General features: G+C 44.9%; 2 protein-coding genes across 3 annotated transcripts; one reads left to right on the top strand and one right to left on the bottom strand.

Annotated features, from left to right (window-relative positions):
• Positions 1-387: 387 nt before the first annotated feature.
• On the top strand, positions 388-15301 carry LOC139418371 (sodium channel, voltage-gated, type IV, beta b). 2 transcript variants are annotated; one of them, XM_071167769.1, is made up of 6 exons: positions 388-571; positions 1088-1396; positions 9350-9513; positions 14027-14249; positions 14458-14587; positions 14774-15301. In XM_071167769.1, the coding sequence occupies exons 2-6, from the start codon at positions 1318-1320 to the stop codon at positions 14868-14870; spliced, it is 693 nt and encodes a 230-aa protein (XP_071023870.1). In that variant the 5' UTR covers positions 388-571; positions 1088-1317; the 3' UTR covers positions 14871-15301. The 2 variants fall into 2 exon arrangements, with proteins under 2 accessions (XP_071023870.1, XP_071023869.1); XM_071167768.1 differs by having other exon boundaries at positions 415-571; positions 1076-1396.
• A 3163-nt stretch (positions 15302-18464) lies between these two features.
• On the bottom strand, positions 18465-22173 carry LOC139419220 (transmembrane protease serine 4-like). The gene is made up of 11 exons (XM_071169197.1): positions 22044-22173; positions 21699-21851; positions 20929-21055; positions 20721-20834; positions 20600-20643; positions 20298-20460; positions 20006-20172; positions 19609-19704; positions 18926-19068; positions 18642-18791; positions 18465-18476 (listed from the first exon to the last, which is right to left on the bottom strand). Exons 1-11 carry the CDS (start codon positions 22171-22173, stop codon positions 18465-18467), a joined length of 1299 nt encoding a protein of 432 aa, XP_071025298.1.
• Positions 22174-26109: the final 3936 nt, after the last annotated feature.

Genomic DNA, 26109 nt, shown 5'->3' with positions numbered 1-26109 from the left:
GGGGGAGACAGAGGGAGACAGGGAAGGAGGGAGGGGGGTTAAGAGGAGGAGAAGGAATGGGGGGAGAGAAGGGCAGGAAGGCACTGAGCCAAGAGAGAGAGAGCAGGGACAAGTTGAGAGAGAGAGCCAGAGGGGTAGGCTAGCAGGCAAAGGGAAAAAGAAACTGGGGCTCTGCTATCCAGGAAGAAGAGACAGGACCGTCCGATCCAGCAGCCATAAGTCCCGGGGCTACTGCATCAGCACTCCTCGTGTCCATCCTCTCTCTCTCTCTCTCTCTCTCTCTCTCTCTCTCTCTCTCTCTCTCTCTCTCTCTCTCTCTGTCTCTCTCTCTCTCTCTCTCTCTCTCTCTCTCTCTCTCTCTCTCTCTCTCTCTCTCTCTCTCTCTCTAACTGGGGCTGCAGCCTGCCTTTCTCTGCAGAGGAAGCGCTGGCTGGTGGAATCTACTTGAACGCTGACTGGCTGTGCGCAGTGATTCTCCCCTGCTCTGCCGTGCGTTTGTCCTCACTGACTCAGCTGTGCTCTGTAGTCAGCCTGCTGGTCCAGCCTCTCGGGAACACAGCCACAGGAAGAGGTATGGTGCAGTACTGTCTCACACTGCGCACACACTGTTTTACATCCACTTTACTCTCTCTCCCCCCTCTCTCTCTTCCTTCTCTCTCTCTCTCTTCCTTCTCTCTCTCTCTTCCTTCTCTCTCTCTCTCTTCTCTCTCTCTCTCTCTCTCTCTCTCTCTCTCTCTCTCTCTCTCTTCCTTCTCTCTCTCTCTCTCTCGTCTCTCTCTCTCTCTCTCTCTCTCTTCTCTCATCTCTCTCTCTCTCTTTCTCTCGTCTCTCCCTCTTCCTTCTCTCTCTCTCTCTCTCTCTCTCTCTCTCTCTTAAATTCTCACTATTTCTGCTCCTCTCTCTCTCTCTGTATCTCTCTCAGTTTAGGAGTGCTCTCTGAAGGATCATAGCTGATTGACTTAGTTTGTCTTGAGTTTGTTTTTAAGTCTGCATCCCCTTCCCTGACACCCCACCCTCCCCCCCCCCCCATTCTCACTCTTCCTCTCTTTCTGCATGCCCTCTGTCTAACCGACAGTCCTTCTGACAGGAGTGTTGTGGGGCTGGCAGGCAGACGCACCACAACCAGGACTGGCTAACAACACAGTGGGACGTGGTACCTCGGTTGGGATCAGATCAGACACCCAGGCACAACACACAACCAGACCAGTGGGACTCTGGGTTACATCCACCTGACCACCAGAGGAGTTTTTGACGGGATAACTCCAGCCCAACAGACCCCGGGCTGGATCCCACAGTTTTGGACGGGTTCAGACTGCCATGGAAGTCCAGGGGAGTGGGGCTGAGCAGCCCAGGTCCAGGTGTCTGTTCTCCAGCCTGATCATCACTCTGCTGCTCAGTAAGACCTCTCTGTCTCAGTCATATATCTTCCTAGTGCTTATTTTTCATCCATTCCCTCTCTCTCTCTTAAGTAAAGTATGGAGCAATTTTCCCAATTCTGCAAGCACAACTGCCCTATTGTGTACTATGAAACATGTACTGTCTTTGCTGTGTGATGTCATTTTGTTGTTCCATAGAGTGAACTCAACACGGGTAAAACCTTGCTCTCAGTGCAGAGTGATTTGCAGTACTGGCAGCTGGCTTTTCACTGGGTGGATTGATTGGTGAACCTTGGTATCAGATTTGTATTTGTGTGGTGGCTCGAAAACGCTGTCAGTTTGCTTGCTGAAGTATGTTTGATGGATAACTGGGCATACGTAACCACAGATGAACATATTGAATAGTGATTTTATAATCTCATTGTACATAACAACGTGAAAGCTGCAGCAGTGGCCTAGTGTCTCTTCAGAGGTGTGTCACTAGATATGTCATCCACAGTATTATGATGTAGGGCCACAAGCAGTCTATCATAGCAGTGGTATTCATAGCAGTCTATCATAGCAGTGGTATTCATAGCAGTCTATCATAGCAGTGGTATTCATAGCAGTCTATCATAGCAGTGGTATTCATAGCAGTCTATCATAACAGTGGTATTCATAGCAGTCTATCATAACAGTGGTATTCATAGCAGTCTATCATAGCAGTGGTATTCATAGCAGTCTATCATAGCAGTGGTATTCATAGCAGTCTATCATAGCAGTGGTATTCATAGCAGTCTATCATAGCAGTGGTATTCATAGCAGTCTATCATAGCAGTGGTATTCATAGCAGTCTATCATAGCAGTGGTATTCATAGCAGTCTATCATAGCAGCAGTGGTATTCATAGCAGTCTATCATAGCAGTGGTATTCATAGCAGTCTATCATAGCAGTGGTATTCATAGCAGTCTATCATAGCAGTGGTATTCATAGCAGTCTATCATAGCAGTGGTATTCATAGTCTATCATAGCAGTGGTATTCATAGCAGTCTATCATAGCAGTGGTATTCATAGCAGTCTATCATAGCAGTGGTATTCATAGCAGTCTATCATAGCAGTGGTATTCATAGCAGTCTATCATAGCAGTGGTATTCATAGCAGTCTATCATAGCAGTGGTATTCATAGCAGTCTATCATAGCAGTGGTATTCATAGCAGTCTATCATAGCAGTGGTATTCATAGCAGTCTATCATAGCAGTGGTATTCATAGCAGTCTATCATAGCAGTGGTATTCATAGCAGTCTATCATAGCAGTGGTATTCATAGCAGTCTATCATAGCAGTGGTATTCATAGCAGTCTATCATAGCAGTGGTATTCATAGCAGTCTATCATAGCAGTGGTATTCATAGCAGTCTATCATAGCAGTGGTATTCATAAGAAGTAAACGGGCTAAAATGAATACAGGACTTTATTGATGTGAGACATTTAACACATCATTTGACTTTGCCTTTACTGTAAACACAAAACTAAGAGCTTTGTAAAACATGGAGTTACTGCATTGATTTTTCTTTAGCTTTTACCTCGGAGTCAAGTTGTATCCAGGTAGCAATATCAGTGTGATGAAAGGAGTCAAGTTGTTTCCAGGTAGCAATATCAGTGTGATGAAAGGAGTCAAGTCATTTTTAATTGTTTTTATTTTTATTTAACCTTTATTTAACTAGGCAAGTCAGTTAAGTACAAATTCTTATTTACAATGACAGCCTACCAAAAGGCAAAAGGCCTCCTGCGGGGACGGGGGATTACAAATACATTAAATTAAAATATATGAAACAAGAAAATAAAAACAACACTACATAAAGAGAGACCTAACAGCATGACAACACAACATGGTAGCAACAGCACATGACAACAACATGGTAGTAACACAACATGGCAGCAGCACAACATGGTAGCAGCACAAAACATGGTACAAACATTATTGGGCACAGACAACAGCACAAAGGGCAAGAAGGTAAAGACAACTATACATCACACAAAGCAGCCACAACTGTCAGTATGATTGTCCGTGATTGAGTCTTTGAATTAAAAGATTGAGATAACTGTCCAGTTTGAGTGTTTGTTGCAGCTCGTTCCAGTCGCTAGCTGCAGCGAACTGAAAAGAGGAGCGACCCAGGGATGTTTGTGCTTTGAGGACCTTTAACAGAATGTGACTGGCAGAACGGGTGTTGTATGTGGAGGATGAGGGCTGCAGAAGATATCTCAGATAGGGGGGAGTGAGGCCTAAGGGGGTTTTATAAATAAGCATCAACCAGTGGGTCTTGCGACGGGTATACGAAGTACAGTGATGTGTCCTATGAGGAGCATTGGTCTGATCTGATGGCCGAATGGTAAAGAACATCGAATGAAAGTAGTCAAGTTGTTTCCGGGTAACAACGCCAGTGTGATGAGAGGAGTCAGGTTGTTTCCAGGTAACAACGTCAGTGTGATGAGAGGAGTCAGGTTGTTTCCGGGTAACAACGTCAGTGTGATGAGAGGAGTCAAGTTGTTTCCGGGTAACAACGTCAGTGTGATGACAGGAGTCAGGTTGTTTCCAGGTAACAACGTCAGTGTGATGAGAGGAGTCAGGTTGTTTCCGGGTAACAACGCCAGTGTGATGAGAGGAGTCAGGTTGTTTCCGGGTAACAACATCAGTGTGATGAGAGGAGTCAGGTTGTTTCCAGGTAACAACGTCAGTGTGATGACAGGAGTCAGGTTGTTTCCAGGTAACAACGTCAGTGTGATGAGAGGAGTCAGGTTGTTTCCGGGTAACAACGTCAGTGTGATGACAGGAGTCAGGTTGTTTCCGGGTAACAACGTCAGTGTGATGACAGGAGTCAGGTTGTTTCCGGGTAACAACGTCAGTGTGATGAGAGGAGTCAGGTTGTTTCCAGGTAACAACGTCAGTGTGATGACAGGAGTCAGGTTGTTTCCAGGTAACAACGTCAGTGTGATGAGAGGAGTCAGGTTGTTTCCGGGTAACAACGTCAGTGTGATGAGAGGAGTCAGGTTGTTTCCAGGTAACAACGTCAGTGTGATGAGAGGAGTCAGGTTGTTTCCAGGTAACAACGTCAGTGTGATGAGAGGAGTCAGGTTGTTTCCGGGTAACAACGTCAGTGTGATGAGAGGTGTCAGGTTGTTTCCGGGTAACAACGTCAGTGTGATGACAGGAGTCAAGTTGTTTCCGGGTAACAACGTCAGTGTGATGAGAGGAGTCAGGTTGTTTCCAGGTAACAACGTCAGTGTGATGAGAGGTGTCAGGTTGTTTCCGGGTAACAACGTCAGTGTGATGACAGGAGTCAGGTTGTTTCCAGGTAACAACGTCAGTGTGATGAGAGGAGTCAGGTTGTTTCCGGGTAACAACGTCAGTGTGATGACAGGAGTCAGGTTGTTTCCAGGTAACAACGTCAGTGTGATGAGAGGTGTCAGGTTGTTTCCGGGTAACAACGTCAGTGTGATGAGAGGAGTCAGGTTGTTTCCGGGTAACAACGTCAGTGTGATGAGAGGTGTCAGGTTGTTTCCGGGTAACAACGTCAGTGTGATGACAGGAGTCAGGTTGTTTCCGGGTAACAACGTCAGTGTGATGAGAGGAGTCAGGTTGTTTCCGGGTAACAACGTCAGTGTGATGACAGGAGTCAGGTTGTTTCCGGGTAACAACGTCAGTGTGATGACAGGAGTCAGGTTGTTTCCGGGTAACAACGTCAGTGTGATGAGAGGTGTCAGGTTGTTTCCGGGTAACAACGTCAGTGTGATGACAGGAGTCAGGTTGTTTCCGGGTAACAACGTCAGTGTGATGATAGGAGTCAGGTTGTTTCCGGGTAACAACGTCAGTGTGATGAGAGGAGTCAGGTTGTTTCCAGGTAACAACGTCAGTGTGATGAGAGGAGTCAGGTTGTTTCCGGGTAACAACGTCAGTGTGATGAGAGGAGTCAGGTTGTTTCCGGGTAACAACGTCAGTGTGATGAGAGGAGTCAGGTTGTTTCCGGGTAACAACGTCAGTGTGATGACAGGAGTCAGGTTGTTTCCGGGTAACAACGTCAGTGTGATGACAGGAGTCAGGTTGTTTCCGGGTAACAACGTCAGTGTGATGAGAGGAGTCAGGTTGTTTCCAGGTAACAACGTCAGTGTGATGAGAGGAGTCAGGTTGTTTCCGGGTAACAACGTCAGTGTGATGAGAGGAGTCAGGTTGTTTCCGGGTAACAACGTCAGTGTGATGAGAGGAGTCAGGTTGTTTCCAGGTAACAACGTCAGTGTGATGAGAGGAGTCAGGTTGTTTCCGGGTAACAACGTCAGTGTGATGAGAGGAGTCAGGTTGTTTCCGTTTCCAGGTAACAACGTCAGTGTGATGACAGGAGTCAGGTTGTTTCCAGGTAACAACGTCAGTGTGATGACAGGAGTCAGGTTGTTTCCAGGGTAACAACGTCAGTGTGATGAGAGGTAACAAGTCAGGTTGTTTCCAGGTAACAACGTCAGTGTGATGAGAGGAGTCAGGTTGTTTCCGGGTAACAACGTCAGTGTGATGAGAGGAGTCAGGTTGTTTCCAGGTAACAACGTCAGTGTGATGAGAGGAGTCAGGTTGTTTCCGGGTAACAACGTCAGTGTGATGAGAGGAGTCAGGTCAGGTTGTTTCCGGGTAACAACGTCAGTGTGATGAGAGGAGTCAGGTTGTTTCCGGGTAACAACGTCAGTGTGATGAGAGGAGTCAAGTTGTTTCCGGGTAACAACGTCAGTGTGATGAGAGGAGTCAGGTTGTTTCCAGGTAACAACGTCAGTGTGATGAGAGGAGTCAGGTTGTTTCCGGGTAACAACGTCAGTGTGATGACAGGAGTCAGGTTGTTTCCGGGTAACAACGTCAGTGTGATGAGAGGAGTCAGGTTGTTTCCGGGTAACAACGTCAGTGTGATGAGAGGAGTCAGGTTGTTTCCAGGTAACAACGTCAGTGTGATGAGAGGAGTCAGGTTGTTTCCAGGTAACAACGTCAGTGTGATGACAGGAGTCAGGTTGTTTCCGGGTAACAACGTCAGTGTGATGAGAGGAGTCAGGTTGTTTCCGGGTAACAACGTCAGTGTGATGACAGGAGTCAGGTTGTTTCCAGGTAACAACGTCAGTGTGATGAGAGGAGTCAGGTTGTTTCCAGGTAACAACGTCAGTGTGATGAGAGGAGTCAGGTTGTTTCCGGGTAACAACGTCAGTGTGATGAGAGGAGTCAGGTTGTTTCCAGGTAACAACGTCAGTGTGATGAGAGGAGTCAGGTTGTTTCCAGGTAACAACGTCAGTGTGATGAGAGGAGTCAGGTTGTTTCCAGGTAACAACGTCAGTGTGATGAGAGGAGTCAGGTTGTTTCCGGGTAACAACGTCAGTGTTACCCTGACCCAGGTGAATAGAGTAATAATGCAGTGGGGAAATGGGAACTGCTCTGAGATGAAGGGAGGGCGTCATGGTAGCAGCATCTGTTATGTGAATTATCAGGGTAATAATATCAGGGTGATATTACCCTGTTCCTAACAGACAGCTGAACAGATCAGGAGCTGTCTGCCAGGCTCAGTCAGGCTCTGATGTTCTCACGCTCTGAGCCAACAGGACCGCAGGATCAGTCCAGCATTACACCCCGCCCCTCCCTCCGCCCCCCTGAAGCCCAATTCACTATCTTAGCCAAATTGGCTGCAATTCAACTATTTCAGATGCACACGATTGCTGGATCATGTAGGACATGAAGGCTGATAGTTTTGAGGATTTGCTGAATAAGTAAAAGGTTGGTCTAAAATGTTATGGTTCTATGGATTGTATAGACCTGTACAGGTAGGTCTATGAAGTGTCATGCTTGATGTGTTCTTGAAAGAGACACATGTAGGTTAGGAAGTAGAGGGTATGAGAGAACCTCACAAATGACTGTTTGGAAACAAAGCCATTAGATCAGAAACTCAATGGAGACTGCTGCTGACACAATCCATAGGGGAGTCTAGGAGGGTCTTTTTCTGGGACTCACCATGTAAGATGTCCAGCTTTAGCTCTGAATGGAGAATGGCATGGGGTTGAGTCCTCCTTCGTGCATCTGTCTTACTTTCTTTTTCCTCTCTCAATGTTAACTTGCCCCTTTGAGCCATATCCTGTGGAACTTCAGTTACCACTATACAGTATGTTACTGGTCACCAAACAGCAGAGAAATATATACAGACAGAGAGATGCAGAATCGCAATGCAGAGTATCAGAGAAAGAATATGAAAAAGGAGAGAGAACCAAAATGACAGTGAAAGAAATGGAGAGTGATGGACAAAAGAGAGAGTGAGAAAGAGAGGTGCATCTGCCCTGAGTGAGTTTCTGCAGAATCACTGTGCTGCATTGGGGCAGAGAGAGAGAGAGAGTATGTGTGAGTCATTTCGAAGGAATTATGCATTCATACACATGTTCTCCCTCACTGTGCAGCCCACACTACATCCTTATATTGTCCCAAACTGCAGGGGGAGGGGCTTGTCCTAACCTGACCTTGAGTCGGTTATTGATGATGTCACACAGCTGAGGGGTGATGTAAAAACAGAGGGAGGAGGAATTTTGAGGAATGGGGGCTGCAGAGGGACAAATAGAGCAAGAGAAAATGTGACAGAAGGGACAGGACAGGTAATACTATTGTTCAGGGAATTGCAGGAGAGGACAGACTGGGCAGAGGGAGAAAGTGTGGGAGCAGCATTACTGTAGAGTCCCAGAGAGTGTATGTAACCAGACTAACCATCCATCATCTTTAGGTCCACTTGAGAAGTGTTGGTGTCGGCATTATCTGGATTGTGTTAAAGAGGTGGTGGGACCTGCGTTATTTTGATTCCTTTAAAGAGGGAGATGAGCCTGAACTCATTTGATAATTACTGAGTTTAATGAGCTTGCATTAAGTTAAATGGCCTCACAACATCCCAAACACTGTAATAAAATACCACACACACACACACTTGTAACTGTACATAACATGCCTGATATAAATATAAACTCCTACATAATTGTACAATCAATCACAAACAGTGTGAGCATGCACATACAAACAGTAATGAAAACTTTATTTTATACTTTTTACCAACTTAGACAGACAGACAGACAGACAGACAGACAGACAGACAGACAGACTATCTATCTCACGCTTCCTATTTTATTCCCCCTCTTTCCCTTGTTCTCCTTCACCCTATATCTTACTGTGTCAGGTCTGTGGGTTTGTGCCATAACATTACTGCAGAGTGTGTGTGTCCTGTGAATTGGGTAGACAGTGTTTGTACGTGTGTGTGTGCGTGTTTGTGGCGGGGGTGTATGCAAATGCATGTATGGAAGTGTATATATTTGTCATATCTTACTGCAATATGCACAATATGCACTGTACAATAGTTCAACTTAAGTGTATGTTTTAGTGGTAAAATGGGTTTTGCTGTTCCTATCTTTCTGTTAGTAACGATCTGGGGTTAGGTCAAAGGGAAACGTCAGAAGCAGAAATGATATTGACCCTCTGTTGAGTTCAGACATAATCTTCCAGCGCCTGATAGTTTGCAGGGTCAGTTAAGGAGGGACAGGTTAGAGGGGTAGGGGATTATCACTCAATTGTTTTTGACAAGCTCTATGTCAATGGATGAGCTATAGTAACCTGGGAATGGACCAGGGACACATCTCTCTCTCTCCTCCCTCCCCTCTTTCACAGAGTGCAGCAACATTTTACATGATTGTAAAATAGAGGAGCTGGCTTGTTGTTCACTTGTTAAGTAAAAGGGACAATATTTTGGGAACAATTTAATTCTGGAAACAGTATCCATTAAAATGTGGAAACCATATGAGTAGACAGTGTACTTTCCTTTCTAACTCAGGTGTGTGTTGTATTTTCCCTCTCTGGATTTCTGAAGGAGTATTGTGTACTACCTTATAGATTCTCCCTCCCTCCCTCCCTCCCTCCCTCCCTCCCTCCCTCCCTCCCTCCCTCCCTCCCTCCCAGGTGTGTGGTCTGCTCAGGGCCTGGAGATGTCCACAGGGAAGGTCCCATTCATGGAGGCGCTGAACGGCAGTACTGTGCTGCTACCCTGCACCTACGCCAGCTGTATCGGCATCAAAAACCTTTACTTCAACTGGCAGTACAATGACAACGGCACTATGCAGAAGGTGGGTCAAAACTGGCCTGGCCCATTAAAACACAGCAGCCACACAATTGCAGTCATTCATGTCAGCTCAGATGTCACACAGATAGGGCCAGGGCTGTGGGGACGGTCAACTGTGGGGGCAGGAGGAAGAGGAGAGGAGAGGAGGAGTTATATGAGCACACCTATAAAACCAGAGATAGTCATCATCACCTTCCCTCCCCCTTTCTCCCTTGTTTCATCCCTAAGGGGATGTTTTATTCCCCTCTCCCGTCTCTCTTTCACTGGATCCCTCTTTCATTCATGATATCTTTTGCATTCCCTCTGTGTGTCTGGGAACATAAACATCACTGATAATCTGCATCTTGCTGGTATTGCTGGGGTGAATGACTCCATGCTGTCAGGCTAAACATATTGCTAAACAACGCTGGTTTTGACTGTACCTTTGTCTGACAATTGTACAGGTGTTTTCAATCCCACATACTGTGGCAATTATACCTTTATCAACTCCGAAAGGCCTGGACAGAGAGACACACAGCAGGTCTACAATGAATCCACCCAGGACCGAGGCAGCATCCAGGCCTCTTGGCCTGTGGAATGGCCTCTTGATTGTGATAATGTGTAAGGAACAAAGAGCATCCATTATACATCAGTGCTATCACTTATTCATGCTCCCCTGTCTGTCTGTAAACATACAGCCACTCTGTGTGTGTGTGTGTGTGTGTGTGTGTGTGCGTGTGCGTGTGCGTGTGTGCGTGCATGCGTGCATGTGCACCTGTGCGTGCGTGTCAGTGTGTGTGTGTGTGTGTGTGTCAGTTTAAAATATTTATCAAATAACATTGTTAACCTGCACTGTGAGTATAATAACACTTTCAACACTTTTTTGTTTGAAATGATTTGCTCTTGTTAAATCATATCACAATAATCTGAGATTTACCGCTACTCGAATAACTAATTTCATTGTTAGGATTTGTTGAATCAATAAATATGTATGATCTTAATTTGATTTTCCCCAACAAAAAGTGTATCAACCCATACAAAAAAATGTACATGAATTATAATACACATAATAATTCACATTTCCAGTTGCTGCAGGATTATGTTCCTGTTGTAACAAACTGTCTTAAATTACATCTGTACGTTATTGGATGTTTTGTAGTTCTGTAGAGACTTCTGCTATAGGAGCAGCTTGTCATCAGTTACTGTCTGATCCAACAGGCTTCACAGTTCTATCAATGCTCTTCTCTCTTCTTAATGGTCTCTGAACTGCTGATATGAACAAAAGGCATTAATGCACCTGGCTGTGAGATGGTCTGTTGATGTATGGATCATATAGAGTCTGCAAAAGGGAGAATACACAGGAGAATAGGGTAAAGGAGCATTCTTAGAGAGCACTAGATTACTAACCTTGTGTTATGGATTCAAAGATTTTACAGACATCACACTTCCTACCTACCTCAGACAACACTGACCTCAAATACCAAATTCATCCAAGGTGCTACACTAAGGTCATTGCTTCTTGCTGTGTATGGACAACCAAGCATAACAACTGCCCCAAAACAATCTGCTACACAGTGACACTCATGAGTTAACCCCTGCAAAGCCCTTCCCTGACAAGTCCAGACCAGCAGGAGAAGATTATGGGCTGAACACTAAAGCTGTCAGACAGCCAATCAATATCCTCCTCCATAGTATGACTAACGCCCCCATTATTGCCATGACAACATATAAGTGTTGGGTGTCCCCAATCAATGCCATTACACTACATAACTTTTTTGGGTTATCTACATACAGTATCCTTAATTATTTGATTAATAATTCAACCATTTGATTGGCTGGTAACGATCAATAAATCAATTAACGAGTTGTGTTTGTTTTTCTCCTCTCTGGGGTCTGGGAGGACAGCTTGACTGACAGATAGAAGCTAGTAATTGTAGTGTATTGTATTATAGTCAGTCACCTCAGGCCACAGGCTATACTGAGCCTCTACTGACCAACAGCACCTGTCAATCAACAAGCACTGTATAGTCTATCTATTATATAGTCTCTCTGTGTGAGCTCTGAGTGAGTCTCAGTGGGTGAGGGATGTAAGGTTAACACACAACGTATGTGCATAGCACACACAAGTACGTAGACACCACAAAGGCACAAGGGTGTAGAGTACATACACACATATGGCGGCAGGTAGCCATGCGGTTATAGTGTTGGACTAGTAACCGAAAGGTTGCAAGATTGAATCCCTGAGCTGACAAGGTAAAAACCTGTCGTTCTGCCCCTGAACAAGGCAGTTAACCCACTGTTCCTAGGCCATTACTGAAAATAAGAATTTGTTCTTAACTGACTTGCCTAGTTAAATAAAGGTAAAAGTAAATAAAAAATATGCAGTACATTGCTTGTTCTGAACGACAGAGGGAAGGGGCAGGTTTGGTAAGGGACTATAGAAAGGCAGAGAGAGCTGTGGAGAGAGTGAGTGAGGCAGGGGAAGACAGCAGGGTGGGTGAGGTTGGTCCCTCATTGCGCTCTGCTAAGTGGAATAAGCTTTTTTTTCTTTCATCCTCTGTTTTCTTTTTCTACCTTGCTCTTCATGAAATATTCACCACTCAAATATTCACATTCCCCGCTAATTGTTCCCAACAAGACGGAGTGCCCTGCCTGCTGGAATTAAATTAACCCATTAGCGGCTGTCTCCGTCAGAGCAGCCAACCCAGGAAGTGTTTGTGTGTGTGTGTGCGCGCGTGCGTGTGTGTGTGTGAGTAAGTAGCTTTCTACCCCCTGAGTTACACACGCACACGCATGCACACGCAAACGCACACACTCTCTACCAACTGTCTCACATACCCAAGAGAGCCCAGGTACAGTCAATAAAAATGAGTGCTGCCAGGTGCTATACTGTAAAAAAATTAAAAATAAAAAACTATAAAGCACAAATACTGAACATTTACACAGGTACACACACCCACCCACAATAACAATCCTGACATACCCCAAACAAAAACCCTGGACGAACGGAGATATCCGTACCATGCTGAGAGCCTGTAATGCAGCATTCAATGTCAGCAGAATGAACCCCGATGACTCGGTGGCGAATGACGCATACAAGGCAAGCAGGTACGAGCTCCGCAAATCTATTATGAAAGAAAAAAGACAATACAGGCTCCAACTTGAATTTATATTTCACAACTCAGACTCATGACGCATGTGGCAAGGACAACAAACCATCAAGACTACAAAGGCAAATCCGTCTCTGTGGTGACCACCAAAGCCTCCCTCCTAGCTGAACTTAACACATTCTATGTTCGCTTCGAGGCAGACAATACCGAGTCATCCAGGGAGACTCATGCTACTCTGGACGACAAGGTGCTTTCACTCTCCCAGGCCATAGTCCTCACCTGCTTCAAGGAGACCACCATCCCAGAGCCCAAGAAAAACAAGGTGACATGCCGCGTCGCACTCACCTCGGTCATCATGAAATGCTTCCAGAGGCAGGTCATGGCCCACATCAAGGCCAGCATACCAGGCACACTGGACCCACTCCAATTTCCTTACCGCTCCAGTAGATACACGGAAGATACCATTTCCATCGCTATTCACATGGCCGTAACACATCTGGAAAAGAGGAACACCTATGTGAGAATGCTGTGAGAATGCTGTTCATTGGCTAGAGTTTAGCATTCAACACTATTGTTCCATCCAAGCTCGACACCAAGCTCAGAGCCCTGGGTCTGGACACCACCCTCTGCAACTGGGTCCTGGACTTCCTGATGGGCAGACCACAGGCTGTGAGGACTGGCAACCACACCTCCTCCACACTGACTCTTAACACAGGGGCTTCCCAGGGGGTGTGTCCTCAGCCCTCTGCTGTACTTCCTCTTCACCCATGAACGTGTGGCTTTGCAACTCCATCATCAAGTTTGCTAACGACACCACGATTGGAGGCCTGATAAACAACGAGGAGTCAGTCTATAGAGGTGAAGTAAGTGAACTGGCATTGTGGTGACAGGACAAAAACCTCTCCCTCAACGTCAGCAAAACAAAGGAGTTGACTTCAGGAAGCAACCGCAAGGCCCTCCAGCGGGTGATGAAGACGGCCTGGAACTGTGATCCCACCCATCCAGGACATCTACTTGAAACGGTGCCTGAGGAAGCCCTGCAGCATTAACAAGGACCCCACACACTCCAGCCATGAGCTGTTCACTCCCTTACTGTCGGGCCGCCGGTATCGGAGCATGAGGTCTGTTACCAGCAGGCTCAGAGACAGTTTCTATCTACAAGAAAATCAGTCTGCTGAACACTTGAACTGGACTCGCCGCACCTTAGCACACATACCCTCACTCACTTTCTCACTCACTTTCACACACACACACGCGCACACACACGCGCACACACACACACATACCCTCACTCACTTTCTCACTCACTTTCACACACACACACACACACACACACACACACACACGCACACACACACACACACACACACACACACACACACACACACACACACACACGTGTGATTGATGGCTGCCTGGTCCTCTCAGGTTTGTGAGTCAGTGATTCCGTCAGACGGGATGGATCCTCATCCAGTGAGTATCTACCGGGAGCGGGTGGAGTTTATCGGCACCAGTGATCACAACAACATCTCCATCCTGCTTTGGAACATCACCTTTGAGGACGAGGGCCAGTACACCTGCTTCGGACGCAACCCCAAAGAGAAGGGCAAGAACCACAGCGCTATCTTTACCCTTGTCGTGGTGGACGAGTGTGAGTATTAACTAGCGTTCTCTTTGCTTTACTCCAGGCAGGCAGTACAGGTGTTCTGGTGCTAAACTTGGAAATGCTGGGCGGGTAGTCGGGTACCATAAGCAACAACGTCTAGATGTGTTGTGCTGTGTAGACGATGCACTGTAGTTAGCTAATGTCTGTCTGATCAGCGTCTACCTTCTCCCCCTCACTGGTTCCTTCTCTGCAGTACGAGTGGTGGACAACACTCTCACCATCATAATTGCTTCTGCAGTGGGCGGAGCCATCGCCCTGCTGATGACTTTCATGCTGGTGAAGAACTTCATCCTTTTCGTTCTCTTCAAAATCGAGGAGAGGAAGTGAGTAAGATAGATAGGGCCATGGAGACCAACTGGCCATCCACACAGAGAAACACCTTTAGCTCATCTCAGTGCCCCCAAACTGTAGTAAAGCATCAATACAGGCGTGCTACAATGATAAAATTACGTGGGAAAAACAGGTGTCTCTTCTAACCCTCCTCTCTCCTCTGCTCCTCCCGTTCACAGAAAGATCGAGTGCCTTGTACAATCTTCCTCAGCTGATGAAACAAACAATGTCTCAGGATCCAAAACTTCAAAACCACTGACACCAAAGAAGAAATGAGAGTACTTGCATGTTTGTACATCCATATATAAATATACAGTTATATCTATGCATATACTGTATTTTTATGCATAAACATGTGTATTGACATGTGACTCCATGGGCAGGCTTCTTGGGCAGGTTTTTTGGACTGAGAAGCACGTCTGATGGAGAGACTTCATTGAAAGTGTTTGTTAGTCCAATAAGCTTAGGCTGTGTCCAAGAAACCGCTCCCATACGTTCTAGTTGATATATCATTTTTTTTTCAATTAAGACCTGAACCTAGGACTGTTTTTCATATTATATTAAACATAAAATATATGCTTAAGACGGGGAATAATGCTATGTAATAATGCTGTTTAAACTATGCTGGATCCTACTCCTCTCTCCACCAACCAACCCCACTGCCCTGGGTTCAACTGAAACTGTCTACAAAATCAAACTTCAAAATGTATGGGATATTACTCACAGTTTAATTCAATCTCCAGTGACATTATGCCACTTCAGATCCAGCTTCAGTCCTATTGCACAATACCACTGATTCGTATCAAGTTTAGTTTAGTGCTGTTTAGAATACAATATTAACTCTGCTATTTCCAAAAGTAATTAATTAACCCTGTTGTATCATATTTAGAAAATAGGGTCTCTAAAGGGTTTTGCTGCGGTGAGGAGTGAGAAAGGATCCAGTTCAGAACATTATACATTTTCTTTGCTTGATATAAAACACTGGTGCCTGTTAGCGCTTCTATCTTCCTCTGCTGGTAGGAAGACTAAATACTGCAAAACCATTTACCAAACGCAGCAAAACGCAAAGGAATAATACTACAAGCTGATGAATGAAATGATAGACAATCCCTTAACCAACCCCCTAGAAAAAGGAATAAACCTCTAATAATGCTGCTTTTAAGACAAATAACCTTAATGCGTTTATAAGCATGTGAAACCCCAAGGCAGATGTAGAGGCACAATGCCTGACAATAGAAATGTACCCTCTCGTGTTCTTTCCTGGAATCCCAGATTTAACCACGTGTAATGTGTTTAGTTCTGCTTTGAAGCTGGTTCCAAATCTGCTCATATCATGCCGACCCTCACCACATCCTGTGGTTGGCAAGGCAAGGCACTGTAAACTATTAGGTAGTGGGTTCACTGGCTTGAACATGAACTCAGACAGAAACACACCCCACAAATTCCTATTGTATGTCCACTTACAAATAGCTGTCTCTTTGTTGTTCTGAACACATTTACCCAGACCGATGTGTCGACACACTGCAATAAGTACTGACGTGCTGCAGCGCAGCGGAGTTTATGATGGTTCATTCATGGCTCCTGATTCAACACAAATTCAGCATGTACGGAAAACCAGATGTCCCTCATCTATAGTCATTACGGACACTTCCACTAACCACACCATAAAGAGATGCACGGAGCAGCAGTTCGGTTGCAGGTAGAGCGATAGACGGGGACAGATCTTTACTGGACAGTGTAGAATAGACACACAACTAATATCCCATATTCAGCCCATTTATTGTGCCAAACTGGGATAACCCTGAGAAACCCACATCTGATCAGGAATGGACTCCTTTCATGGGTTTCCTAAGTTACTATTGAAATCAATCGCTATTGAACTGCTATGGCATATATCCAATGGTGGCACGTTTAAGATGCTGAATGTCTTGTTTTCAAAATACCTCCAGTGTGTGTGAAAACATGCGTGTTCAGGGGAGAACTTCATGTCTATGTCCATTGTCTAGGACCTTGCTGCATCTGTCGTTGTATAAACATAACAAATATACCTCCCTCAATCACTGAAGCAGTTTCTGATATGGACAAGCCCCAGTATTGCTGTTCCCATAGCATAGCCCTTCAAATACATGCACTGGCTTGTTGCAATAGCAGGAGGGTCTTTTGGGAACTTTACCTTAAAGATGTGCTAGACATGTAAACCACAGAGATGTCTTGTACCAGTGGAGCGGTGAGTGAATGAACCTAAATAGCTGTAAATTTAACATGAGGGTAAAGTTGAATGACCTCAAGTGTCTTAGATGAGAACAGATAGATGGCACGGTTAGATCATAGATGGTACATTTACTACAATCTCTGGTAGGACACGGATTTGAGCTCCCTGACTGACTCACACTCCTAAGAGAACAGTGATACTATGCAAACACCACTACTGAGCGGAAGACATGCATGTACTGTAGGACAGACTGCTCCAGTTCTCCCAATGGGATCTGCTTTCACAACGCTTCCCAGGCATTACAGCAACATGACTATAGCTACTGCAGGATTCCAATACACCATTGAGTTTTTACTGTGATGATAATGTGAGCAATAAAAATGACAGGAGCAACAGTAATCAAAGTAGGTTATGGGAAATGGAGTTCTGATGAGCTGATCTATGGAAGATGAGGAACGAGTTTATAGTGCACGGATTTCCATGGCTCATCTTCTATTCAGCAGAAGGGTCTGTGGGATGGACTGCAGTGTGAGAAATCCTTGAAAAGAAGAACCTGTGGAGATATGCAATATAGAGTATGTAATTTAAAGGAGCAACATGAGATTTTAGCCATAAATTGCATTTCGTTGTGGTTTTATAAGGAGACTGCTTACAACCGCTTAAAAATGGCTTAGTACAGCTTATCACAAGCCGAAAAAGATTGTTGCAAGGACGTGAATGCGTTTTGTATTGCTAATGTTTTTGCTATTGTCAACCTCACAGACGAGAACCAATCGTGATACAGGAAGTTGTACAAAACTAATTTGCAGCTTCACGTAGAATTCTAATAAGTAGGTTTTATTGTGAATTTCTATTCCGTCGGTACTACTGGCATGTAATTCACATTGGGCACTAGTTGCAAGTGGAAATTTTACATGTATAACCTCTAACGTACTTAAAGCATAACTATGAGAGTGACTCACATGTCCTTTTGAAATGCCCTTACACAGTACTGTAGCAGTACCCACCGTCTTCCCTGTACGCTGACAACTGTACTGAAAATAACTGGATGGATGAAGCAATATGAATGTTCAATCTTTGTAGTTTGGAAATTGAGAACATTGTTGTACCACATTGTAGTAGCAGAGTTGCTGACAGTGACCTCTGTCATCCATTATTGCACTTTTGACAACAGAATGTTTGTGAATCTATAATGTCGCCAGACAGTACTGACACCTTGGTCCCACATTGCTATCCCAACTAACGCAAATGTACAGTCATTTCTCTTTACTCCCTCTCAAATGATTCCCCCTCCCATGTAATCTCTCCACCATGCAGATCAGCTGTATTCTTTATTATAAAAGCCACCAGAATCCAATAAACGTTTAAATAAAACCATGTTGTCATTTCTTGGCTGTCAAAAAAAATGTGGGACAATATTAGCAAATCACAACCCTTTAAAAAAATCAAATTTATTAAAACATACAAAAATCTCACACAGTACTTACATCTCTCAAAGGGAGTATAAAAGAATAAAAACGTGAACAGTCACAGCTCAGTATTCAGTCACAGGTCAGTGGAATGTGTTTGTCCTTTGAGTGAATGTTTGCCAGACTCACTCAGCGCTCATTGAGAGAGAGAACGCCAGTCAGTTGAGTTCTCGGAGAGAAACTGGATTTTTAGGAGTACATCTGAAAAATAGGACAACCAAATCATATCAGGTAAGGAATTTTAAAGGCACCTAATAACAAGTAGGAATGCATCAAAATGAGGTATTAGTTTTCCATCGCATTATCTGGCCCTGCCCTCCCCCTTTTGAGCCCTAGAGAGGTCTGTGATAGTGGCCAGACTCCCACCTCCATGATGGAGTAGATCCAGTTGAGTTGCTGCTCTACGCTGCAGTAGACCCCAGGATTCCCCGGGCGGGCACAGCCCACCCCCCAGCTCACCACCCCCACCAGCTGCCAACACTTGGATAGGAACACCAGTGGACCCCCACTGTCACCCTGGGAGAGAAAGAGAGAGCAAAATAAATGACATTAGAAGACAAATGCAAAGTATGACTGCATTGGCAGTGTGACAGTCTAACAAACTAAAAGCAGCCATTTTGTAGGCGTGTGTGTTGGTGGAGGAGCTCTACCTGGCACGCGTCCACTTTGCCCTCCATGTTCCCTGCACACAGCATTCGGGGAGTGAGTGAGGGGCCGTAGATGGAGGGGCGGGAGCACACCTTCCTGTCAATCAGAGACACAGTGGCACTCTGCAGAATTGAGGAGATTTTACCTGGGCAAGAGGAAAACCTAGTCAGTTGTACAACAATGCATTCAACCAAAATGTCTCTTCCACATTTAACCCAACCCCTCTGAATCAGAGGTCCGGGGACCAGTTAACTGCCTTGCCGGCTCAGGGATTCAAACAAGAAACCTTTCGGTTACTGTCCCAACCGCTAGGCTAACTGCCGCTCAGGAGATGCAGGTAGCCTCTTACACTAAGAACACAAGAAAGCTGAACAGAGACAATGGTTGGACATGGAAGTGTGCACTTGTATACACTCTGCCATTGTCTTTGGTCTACAGTACGGTGGTAGGTAGCCTAGTGGTTAAGAGAGTTGGGCCAGTAATCGAAAGGTTGCTGGATAAAATCTCCAAGCTGTCGATGTGCCCTCGAGCAATACTAGTTCTTCCTGTAAGTCGCTCTGGATAAGAGTCTGTTAAATGACTACAATTTTAAAATATATATTGGCTTTACATAGATTGGATGCATGATTAAGCTTGGTTATAGACCTGCCTTCTGCTCTGTACAGATAGCCCTGTCCAGTCTCACCTTTCTCCTGCTGGTAGCCCCAGCCAGTCACCACCAAGGGGTCCCCTGCCTTCAGAGGCAGGCTGTGGGGAGGCAGGCACACTGGGCGGAGGGTGTCTGGAGAGTCAAGACATTTTTTAAATTATAAAACTAGGTGGTTTGAGCCCTGAATGCTGATTGTCTGAAAGCTGTGGTATACCACAAGTATGGCAAAACATTTGTCACTAATATATTCTATATTCTTCAATGACAGAAACACAGTCCTGGCAGTTCAACTTCATAACACTAGAGAACAGTATGGGAAGTTGACCCCCTGTGTGTGTACATGTTCCCATCCATCATGCTGAGCAATGAAGGTTATAGGCTACTGTAAAGGACTTTGGAACGGTTGAGTAACTGCTGGAGAGGTGTCCAGTACCTCCGGTAGTGACAGGCCTGGTGAGCCTCAGCATGGCGATGTCATAGTCGTGAGTGAAACCATTGTAATCTTTATTGATTATGATGGCTGCTACAGAAATCCCCCCAGTAGACGTCAGGTGGGTGCTACCCAGCACCACTTGCCAGAGGTTCAGATCCTTCCCATCACTGGGTGTGTGTGTGTGAAGGAAGAAAAAAAAGTCAGCATTTGTTTTGCATATGCAAAATTAAACAAAATGTTACAACAGCAAAGAGCGTAATAAAGCAAAACACAACTGAGTGTGTGTGCTGACCGGCTGAAACAGTGTGCAGCGGTGATAAGCCAGGTGAGGGAGACCAGGGAGCCTCCACAGACGTGCTGCTTGTCTTTCTGCAGGCTGGCCTGCCACGGCCACTCCTCTATGGTGGTGTCAGAACCTCCCACCACCCGGTCTTGACCCACCGCATCCCCACAGTCTGGAGAGACATGCAATATGGTAAGCACTTCCAACTTAATACAAAAGTTCAACCGTTTATTTCACAGGGCACCATGAAGTATATATATAGGGTAGTGGCAAAAGTGTGTAGATGGGTGGTGATCATTTTAAATATTTACCTGAGCAGGATAGAGCTATCACAGAGCCTGAGATGCAGGTTTGTCTGAGAAACAGAGAGGATTGTCAGTTCCTCACACCTAAACAGTCAGATGGCTGAACAGCATCCAGTAGAACATCTACCTGCTGATGAGTGCAGTGTGAAGGGGACCCTTAGTTCTTGCTCTTACTGCACTGAAGGACTCTCCCAGTGAGTGGTGTAGGCTGCTGATATCCAGTCTCTCGCTTTTAGGGTTCCTGGTGTAGATGGCAAACAGTAGCCAGATATATATAGGAGATGCATCAGACTGTATGTATCTAACTGAATAGAAGAGTGGAGCGGTCATCTTACAGTGTGTATCCCAGATGCTGACAGGCACTGCGGGTGTCGCTCAATCCCCAGTCGTCTGCACACACAGTGCTCCACCCAGCCTCCACCCTGAACACCTGTAGCACCATGCTCTCACCCACCAACCGCACTAGAGACAAGGATGGAGGAGTCAAATGGGCAAGCGGCAGTAAAAGGAAAGTGGTTTCCCCGCCCCTCTAGTGTTTTTGCAGACTTGTAGTATTTACAAGTTTACTGTTCATTTGTTTTACCACCTTTGACATATAAGTGAAGGCTTTCTCAATGAGGAAACCTATTGGAGAATACTATAAGAGCACATTTTCCATAACCTGTAGGTACTGTAGGTAGAACTAGGGACTGAATGGATAGTTCAGAGCTTCTGCTTTTTCCTATAATCTGTATGGAACACAATATGGTCTGTACTTAACGTGCAGGGTTCTCACTTATGGCACAAACTTGTGGCACAAACTGAGACATGGGAGAAGTATTTTTGCAGACATTACTGTAGTATTTACTACAGTGTTTGTGGATAATACTGTAGTATTTACTATAATATGCTACATAAAATGGCCCAACTTACCCCTCAACAGTTAAACTAAGCACGAGGCATTGATCATTTATATTCTTCAACAATCAATGGGTACAAATCATACATTTTTACATCCCAAAAAAATGTATGTAGCAACTGCATATGGTATGGTAAGATGAGACGATGATGGTAGAGGGAAGGGAAAACAGATGGAGGAGATGGAGGGTGGTGCTGGTGGTCTTGCCTGGGAAAGTGGCGTTGGACGGCTTGCTGGACACACATGTGAGCTCGTCCTTTCCACCAGCACAGTCTGCTTTCCCATCACACACCATCGCCACAGGGATGAACTTCAATGACTGGGAGCAGAAGAAGTACTTGCTGTCGACAAGACACCAGACTGGGGAAGACGAGAGTGGAGGATATAGGATGGAGAGGGGTACAGAGGATGAAGGAGGAAAAGACAATCTGAAGGTTGACAGTGGTGCAACTCTATGATACAGGCTACATACATTACAACAGGAATATGATTTAGAGAAACTCCAGACTTTAAGTGGTAGTTGAAGTTGAGACATGAGATGGAGGGACATACTGAAGTAAGCACCCACTGCCAATATCCCAAGTGTGACCAGTACACAAGACATAGTGATCAGGGTCATCTTTTTCGTAGCCCTCTGGTCCCTCCGGGCCACCGTAACCTGCCTCTTCTGCCGTTGAGGCATGATCAGAGCTGTTGGTGTGAGAGGTGAGAACAGGTAAGGTAGGCAGATGTGAGTTGTGTTAAAAAACATGTTCCTCTCCCATTTTGGCAGTAATAATAAAGGCTACGTATGATGTGGTTCTCCAGGTGATATACAGCACTCCGTTTTAACTCACCTTGAGACAGGTCTAGATGTGTGGGCTTGTGCTTGGTGCTCCAAACAGCAGTGTGTGTGAATCTAAAGGGAGGAGGGATTTAAAAAAAATATATATATATATATAAATAAATAAATAAATAAATCAACTAAAGGAACAGCATCTGAACCTTAAACATTTGTGCAAATCAAAATGTATCATGATATACACTTGTAGAGCGAAAGGTATAGTTAGTATGTCACTGTCTCATATCTTACCAGTGTGCCCACCAGGCTGTCCTGTCTATCAGCTGCTCTCCAGAAAAGTCAGGTAAGGCTTCTGCCAAGCTCTAGAAACAGCCATCAAACAGACAGATGCCACAATGCCAGAATTCTCACAAGCACTTCCTGTGCCCTAATGACCAATCAGCAGGTGGGGCAGGATCTTTGCTAATTAAGCTAATTGGTTTGGTGTGAGGAGATGATGTGATTAGTGGAATCAGGCAGTTTTTGGCCCTGGCTGGGATAATACCAGAGACGGAAGAGGAAGCTAGAGACGTCTCACTCGCTCCTTTTTTCTGGTTCACATACAGTCAATGAACTACTAAGAAGACCAGACCCAGCTGCTAAATCATTGGTGCCTATGGGAGAGCCACCCCTTAATTAAGCAGACTGGAACTGTGACCGTTTTTGTCTATGGTCAACAGCCTTCATTTATGCTCAGTGCTTTCTGTGATCCTTGGGAAGTCCCTACTCTAAACTTAACCCCTGCTCTAACCTTAACCCTTACATGAACCATTTTCAATGTTAACTTTAATAGGGTGACATCAGAGGTGGGACATCCCAAGCATTAGACTTTTCCCTTGTCCACCATCTTTGATGATACTACAGGCCCAGCACTGTCTGTCTATCTATCACTTTTGACATCTATGGTTGTCAAAACACATTATTGATCTCTACTGTCATGATTCTAGATATCCCATATGAGTAAGCTACTGTACATTTTATTGACTGATCTATGTGAGTGCATCACCAGCTTGAAATTATCTGGATTCTGACAAACAGACAGTACAGTCGTGGCCAAAAGTTTTGAGAATGACACAAATATTAATTTCCAAAGTTTTCTGCTTCAGTATATAATTTCGTCAGATGTTACTATGGAATACTGAAGTATAATTACAAGCATTTCATAACTGTAAAAGTATTTTATTGACAATTACATGAAGTTGATGTGAAGAGTCAATATTTGCAGTGTTGACCCTTCTTTTTCAAGACCTCTGCAATCCGCCTTGGCATGCTGTCAATTAACTTCTGGGTCACATCCTGATCCTGATGGCAGCCCATTCTTGCATAATCAATGCTTGGAGTTTGTCAGAATTTGTGTGTTTTTGTTTGTCCACCTTCTCATGAGGATTGACCACAAGTTCTTAATGGGATTAAGGTCTGGGGAGTTTCCTGGCCATGGACCCAAAATATCGATATTTTGTTCTCCGAGCCACTTAGTTATCACTTTTGCCTTATGGCAATGTGCTCCATCATGCTGGAAAAGGCATTGTTCGTCACCAAGCTATTCCTGGATGGTTGGGAGAAGTTCCTGGATGTGTTGGTACCATTCTTTATTCATGGCTGTGTTCTTAGGCAAAATTGTGAGTGAGCCCACTCCCTTGGCTGAGAAGCAAGACCACAGATGAATGGTCTCAGGATGCTTTACTGTTGGCATGACACAGGACTGATGGTAGCGCTCACCTTGTCTTCTCCGGACAAGCTTTTTTCCGGATGCCCCAAACAATTAGAAAGGGGATTCATCAAAGAAAATGACTTTACCCCAGTCCTCAGCAGTTCAATCCCTGTACCTTTTGCATAATATTAGTCTGTCCCTGATGTTTTTCCTGGAGAGAAGTGGCTTCTATGCTGCCCTTCTTGACACCAGGCCATCCTCCAAAAGTCTTTGCCTCACTGTGGTTGCAGATGCACTCACACCTGCCTGCTGCCATTCCTGAGCAAGCTCTGTACTGGTGGTGCCCCGGTCCCGCAGCTGAATCAACTTTAGGAGACGGTCCTGGCGCTTGCTGGTCTTTCTTGGGCGCCCTGAAGCCTTCTTTACAACAATGTAACCACTCTCCTTGAAGTTCTTGATGATCCGATAAACGGTTGATTTAGGTGTAATCTTACTGGCAGCAATATCCTTGCCTGTGAAGCCCTTTTTGTGCAAAGCAATGATGACGGCACGTGTTTCCTTGCAGGTAACCATGGTTGACAGAGGAAGAACAATGATTCCAAGCACCACCCTCCTTTGTAGCTTCCAGTCTGTTATTCGAACTCAATCAGCATGACAGAGTGATCTCCGCCTTGTCCTCGTCAACCCTCACACTTGTGTTAACGAGAGAATCACTGACATGATGTCAACTGGTCCTTTTGTGGCAGGGCTGAAATGCAGTGGAAAAGTTTTTTGGGTGATTCAGTTCATTTACATGGCAAAGAGGGACTTTGCAATTCATCTGATCATAACATTCTGGAGTATATGCAAATTGCCATCATACAACCTGAGGCAGCAGACTTTGTGAAAATTAATATTTGTGTCATTCTCAAAACTTTTGGCCACGACTGTACATAATGAGGGGATGTGGTGGAACAGGGGTATGTCAGAGGAGGCTGGTGGGAGGAGCTATAGGAGGGCGGGCTCATTGTAATGGCGGGAATGGAACGGAGTCGAACATGTGGTCTCTATATGCAAAAGTCAGTCCACTACTGGCTCAAATAGCCGACCAATCAGCCTGTTACCAACACAAAAAATTGTGTTTGATACAATGCTATTTTACAGTAAACAAACTGACCACAAACTTTCAGCATGCTTATAGGGAATGACATTGAACAAGCACAGCACTTACTGTACACATCAGCTACTACAGCGACTGAAATTACTGCGACACTTAACAAAGAGCTGCAGTTAGTTTCAGAGTGGGTGTCAAGGAATAAGTCAGTCCTAAATATTCCTACAACTAAAAGCATTGTATTTGGGATAAATCATTCACTAAACCCTAAACCTTAACTAAATATTGTAATGAATAATGTGGACATTGAGCAAGTTGAGGTCATGGTCAAAACGTATTAATACAACAGTAGGTGTAGAAGTCTGTCCATAATAAAGTGTTATTCTGCCTTCTTAACAACACTATCAACAAGACAGGTCCTACAGGCCCTAGTTTTGTCACACCTGGACTACCGTTCAGTCGTGTGGTCAAGTGCCACAAAGAGACTTAGGAAAATTGCAATTGGCTCCGAACAGGGCAGCACGGCTGGCGCTTGGATGTACACAGAGAGCTAACATTAATAATGTCGGAGAGATTGACACATCAATGTGGAGGAGAGATTGACTTCATCACCACTTGTATTTATGAGAGGTATTGACATGTTGGATGCACCGAGCTGTCTGTCTGAGCTACTGGCGCACAGCTCAGACACCCATGCATACCCCACAAGACATGCCACAAGAGGTCTCTTCACAGTCCCCAAGTCCAGAACAGACTATGGGAGGCACACATTACTATATAGAGCCATAACTACATGGAACTCTATTCCACATCAAGTAACTGATGCAAGCAGTAAAATTTGATTTAAAAAACAGATTAAAAAACACATTATGGAACAGAGGGGACTGTGAAGCAACACAAACATAGGCACAGACACATGCATACACACACACACGATAATATACGCACTATACACACACGTGGATTTTGTACTGTAGATATGTGGTGATGGTGGAGTAGGGGCTTGAGGGCACAACGTGTGTTGTGAAATCTCTAAATGTATTGTAATGTTTTT

The sequence above is a fragment of the Oncorhynchus clarkii genome, chromosome 10, assembly GCF_045791955.1.
Source record: "Oncorhynchus clarkii lewisi isolate Uvic-CL-2024 chromosome 10, UVic_Ocla_1.0, whole genome shotgun sequence".
Lineage (NCBI taxonomy): Eukaryota > Metazoa > Chordata > Actinopteri > Salmoniformes > Salmonidae > Oncorhynchus > Oncorhynchus clarkii.
The sequence above is the reverse complement of the archived record's forward strand: the minus strand, read 5'-3'. Positions and strand labels throughout refer to the sequence as shown.

Coding starts and splice junctions, on each gene's coding strand:
- LOC139418371 (XM_071167769.1), top strand. CDS start 1,318: ATGGAAGTCCAGGGGAGTGGGGCTGAGCAGCCCAGGTCCAGGTGTCTG. Junction 9,514..14,026: donor ACAACGGCACTATGCAGAAG/GTGGGTCAAAAC, acceptor TGGTCCTCTCAG/GTTTGTGAGTCAGTGATTCC. Junction 14,250..14,457: donor CCTTGTCGTGGTGGACGAGT/GTGAGTATTAAC, acceptor CCTTCTCTGCAG/TACGAGTGGTGGACAACACT.
- LOC139419220 (XM_071169197.1), bottom strand. CDS start 22,173: ATGCCTCAACGGCAGAAGAGGCAGGTTACGGTGGCCCGGAGGGACCAG. Junction 21,056..21,698: donor GTCCAACGCCACTTTCCCAG/GCAAGACCACCA, acceptor CCTTGTCTCTAG/TGCGGTTGGTGGGTGAGAGC. Junction 19,069..19,608: donor GGGCTACCAGCAGGAGAAAG/GTGAGACTGGAC, acceptor CCTCTTGCCCAG/GTAAAATCTCCTCAATTCTG.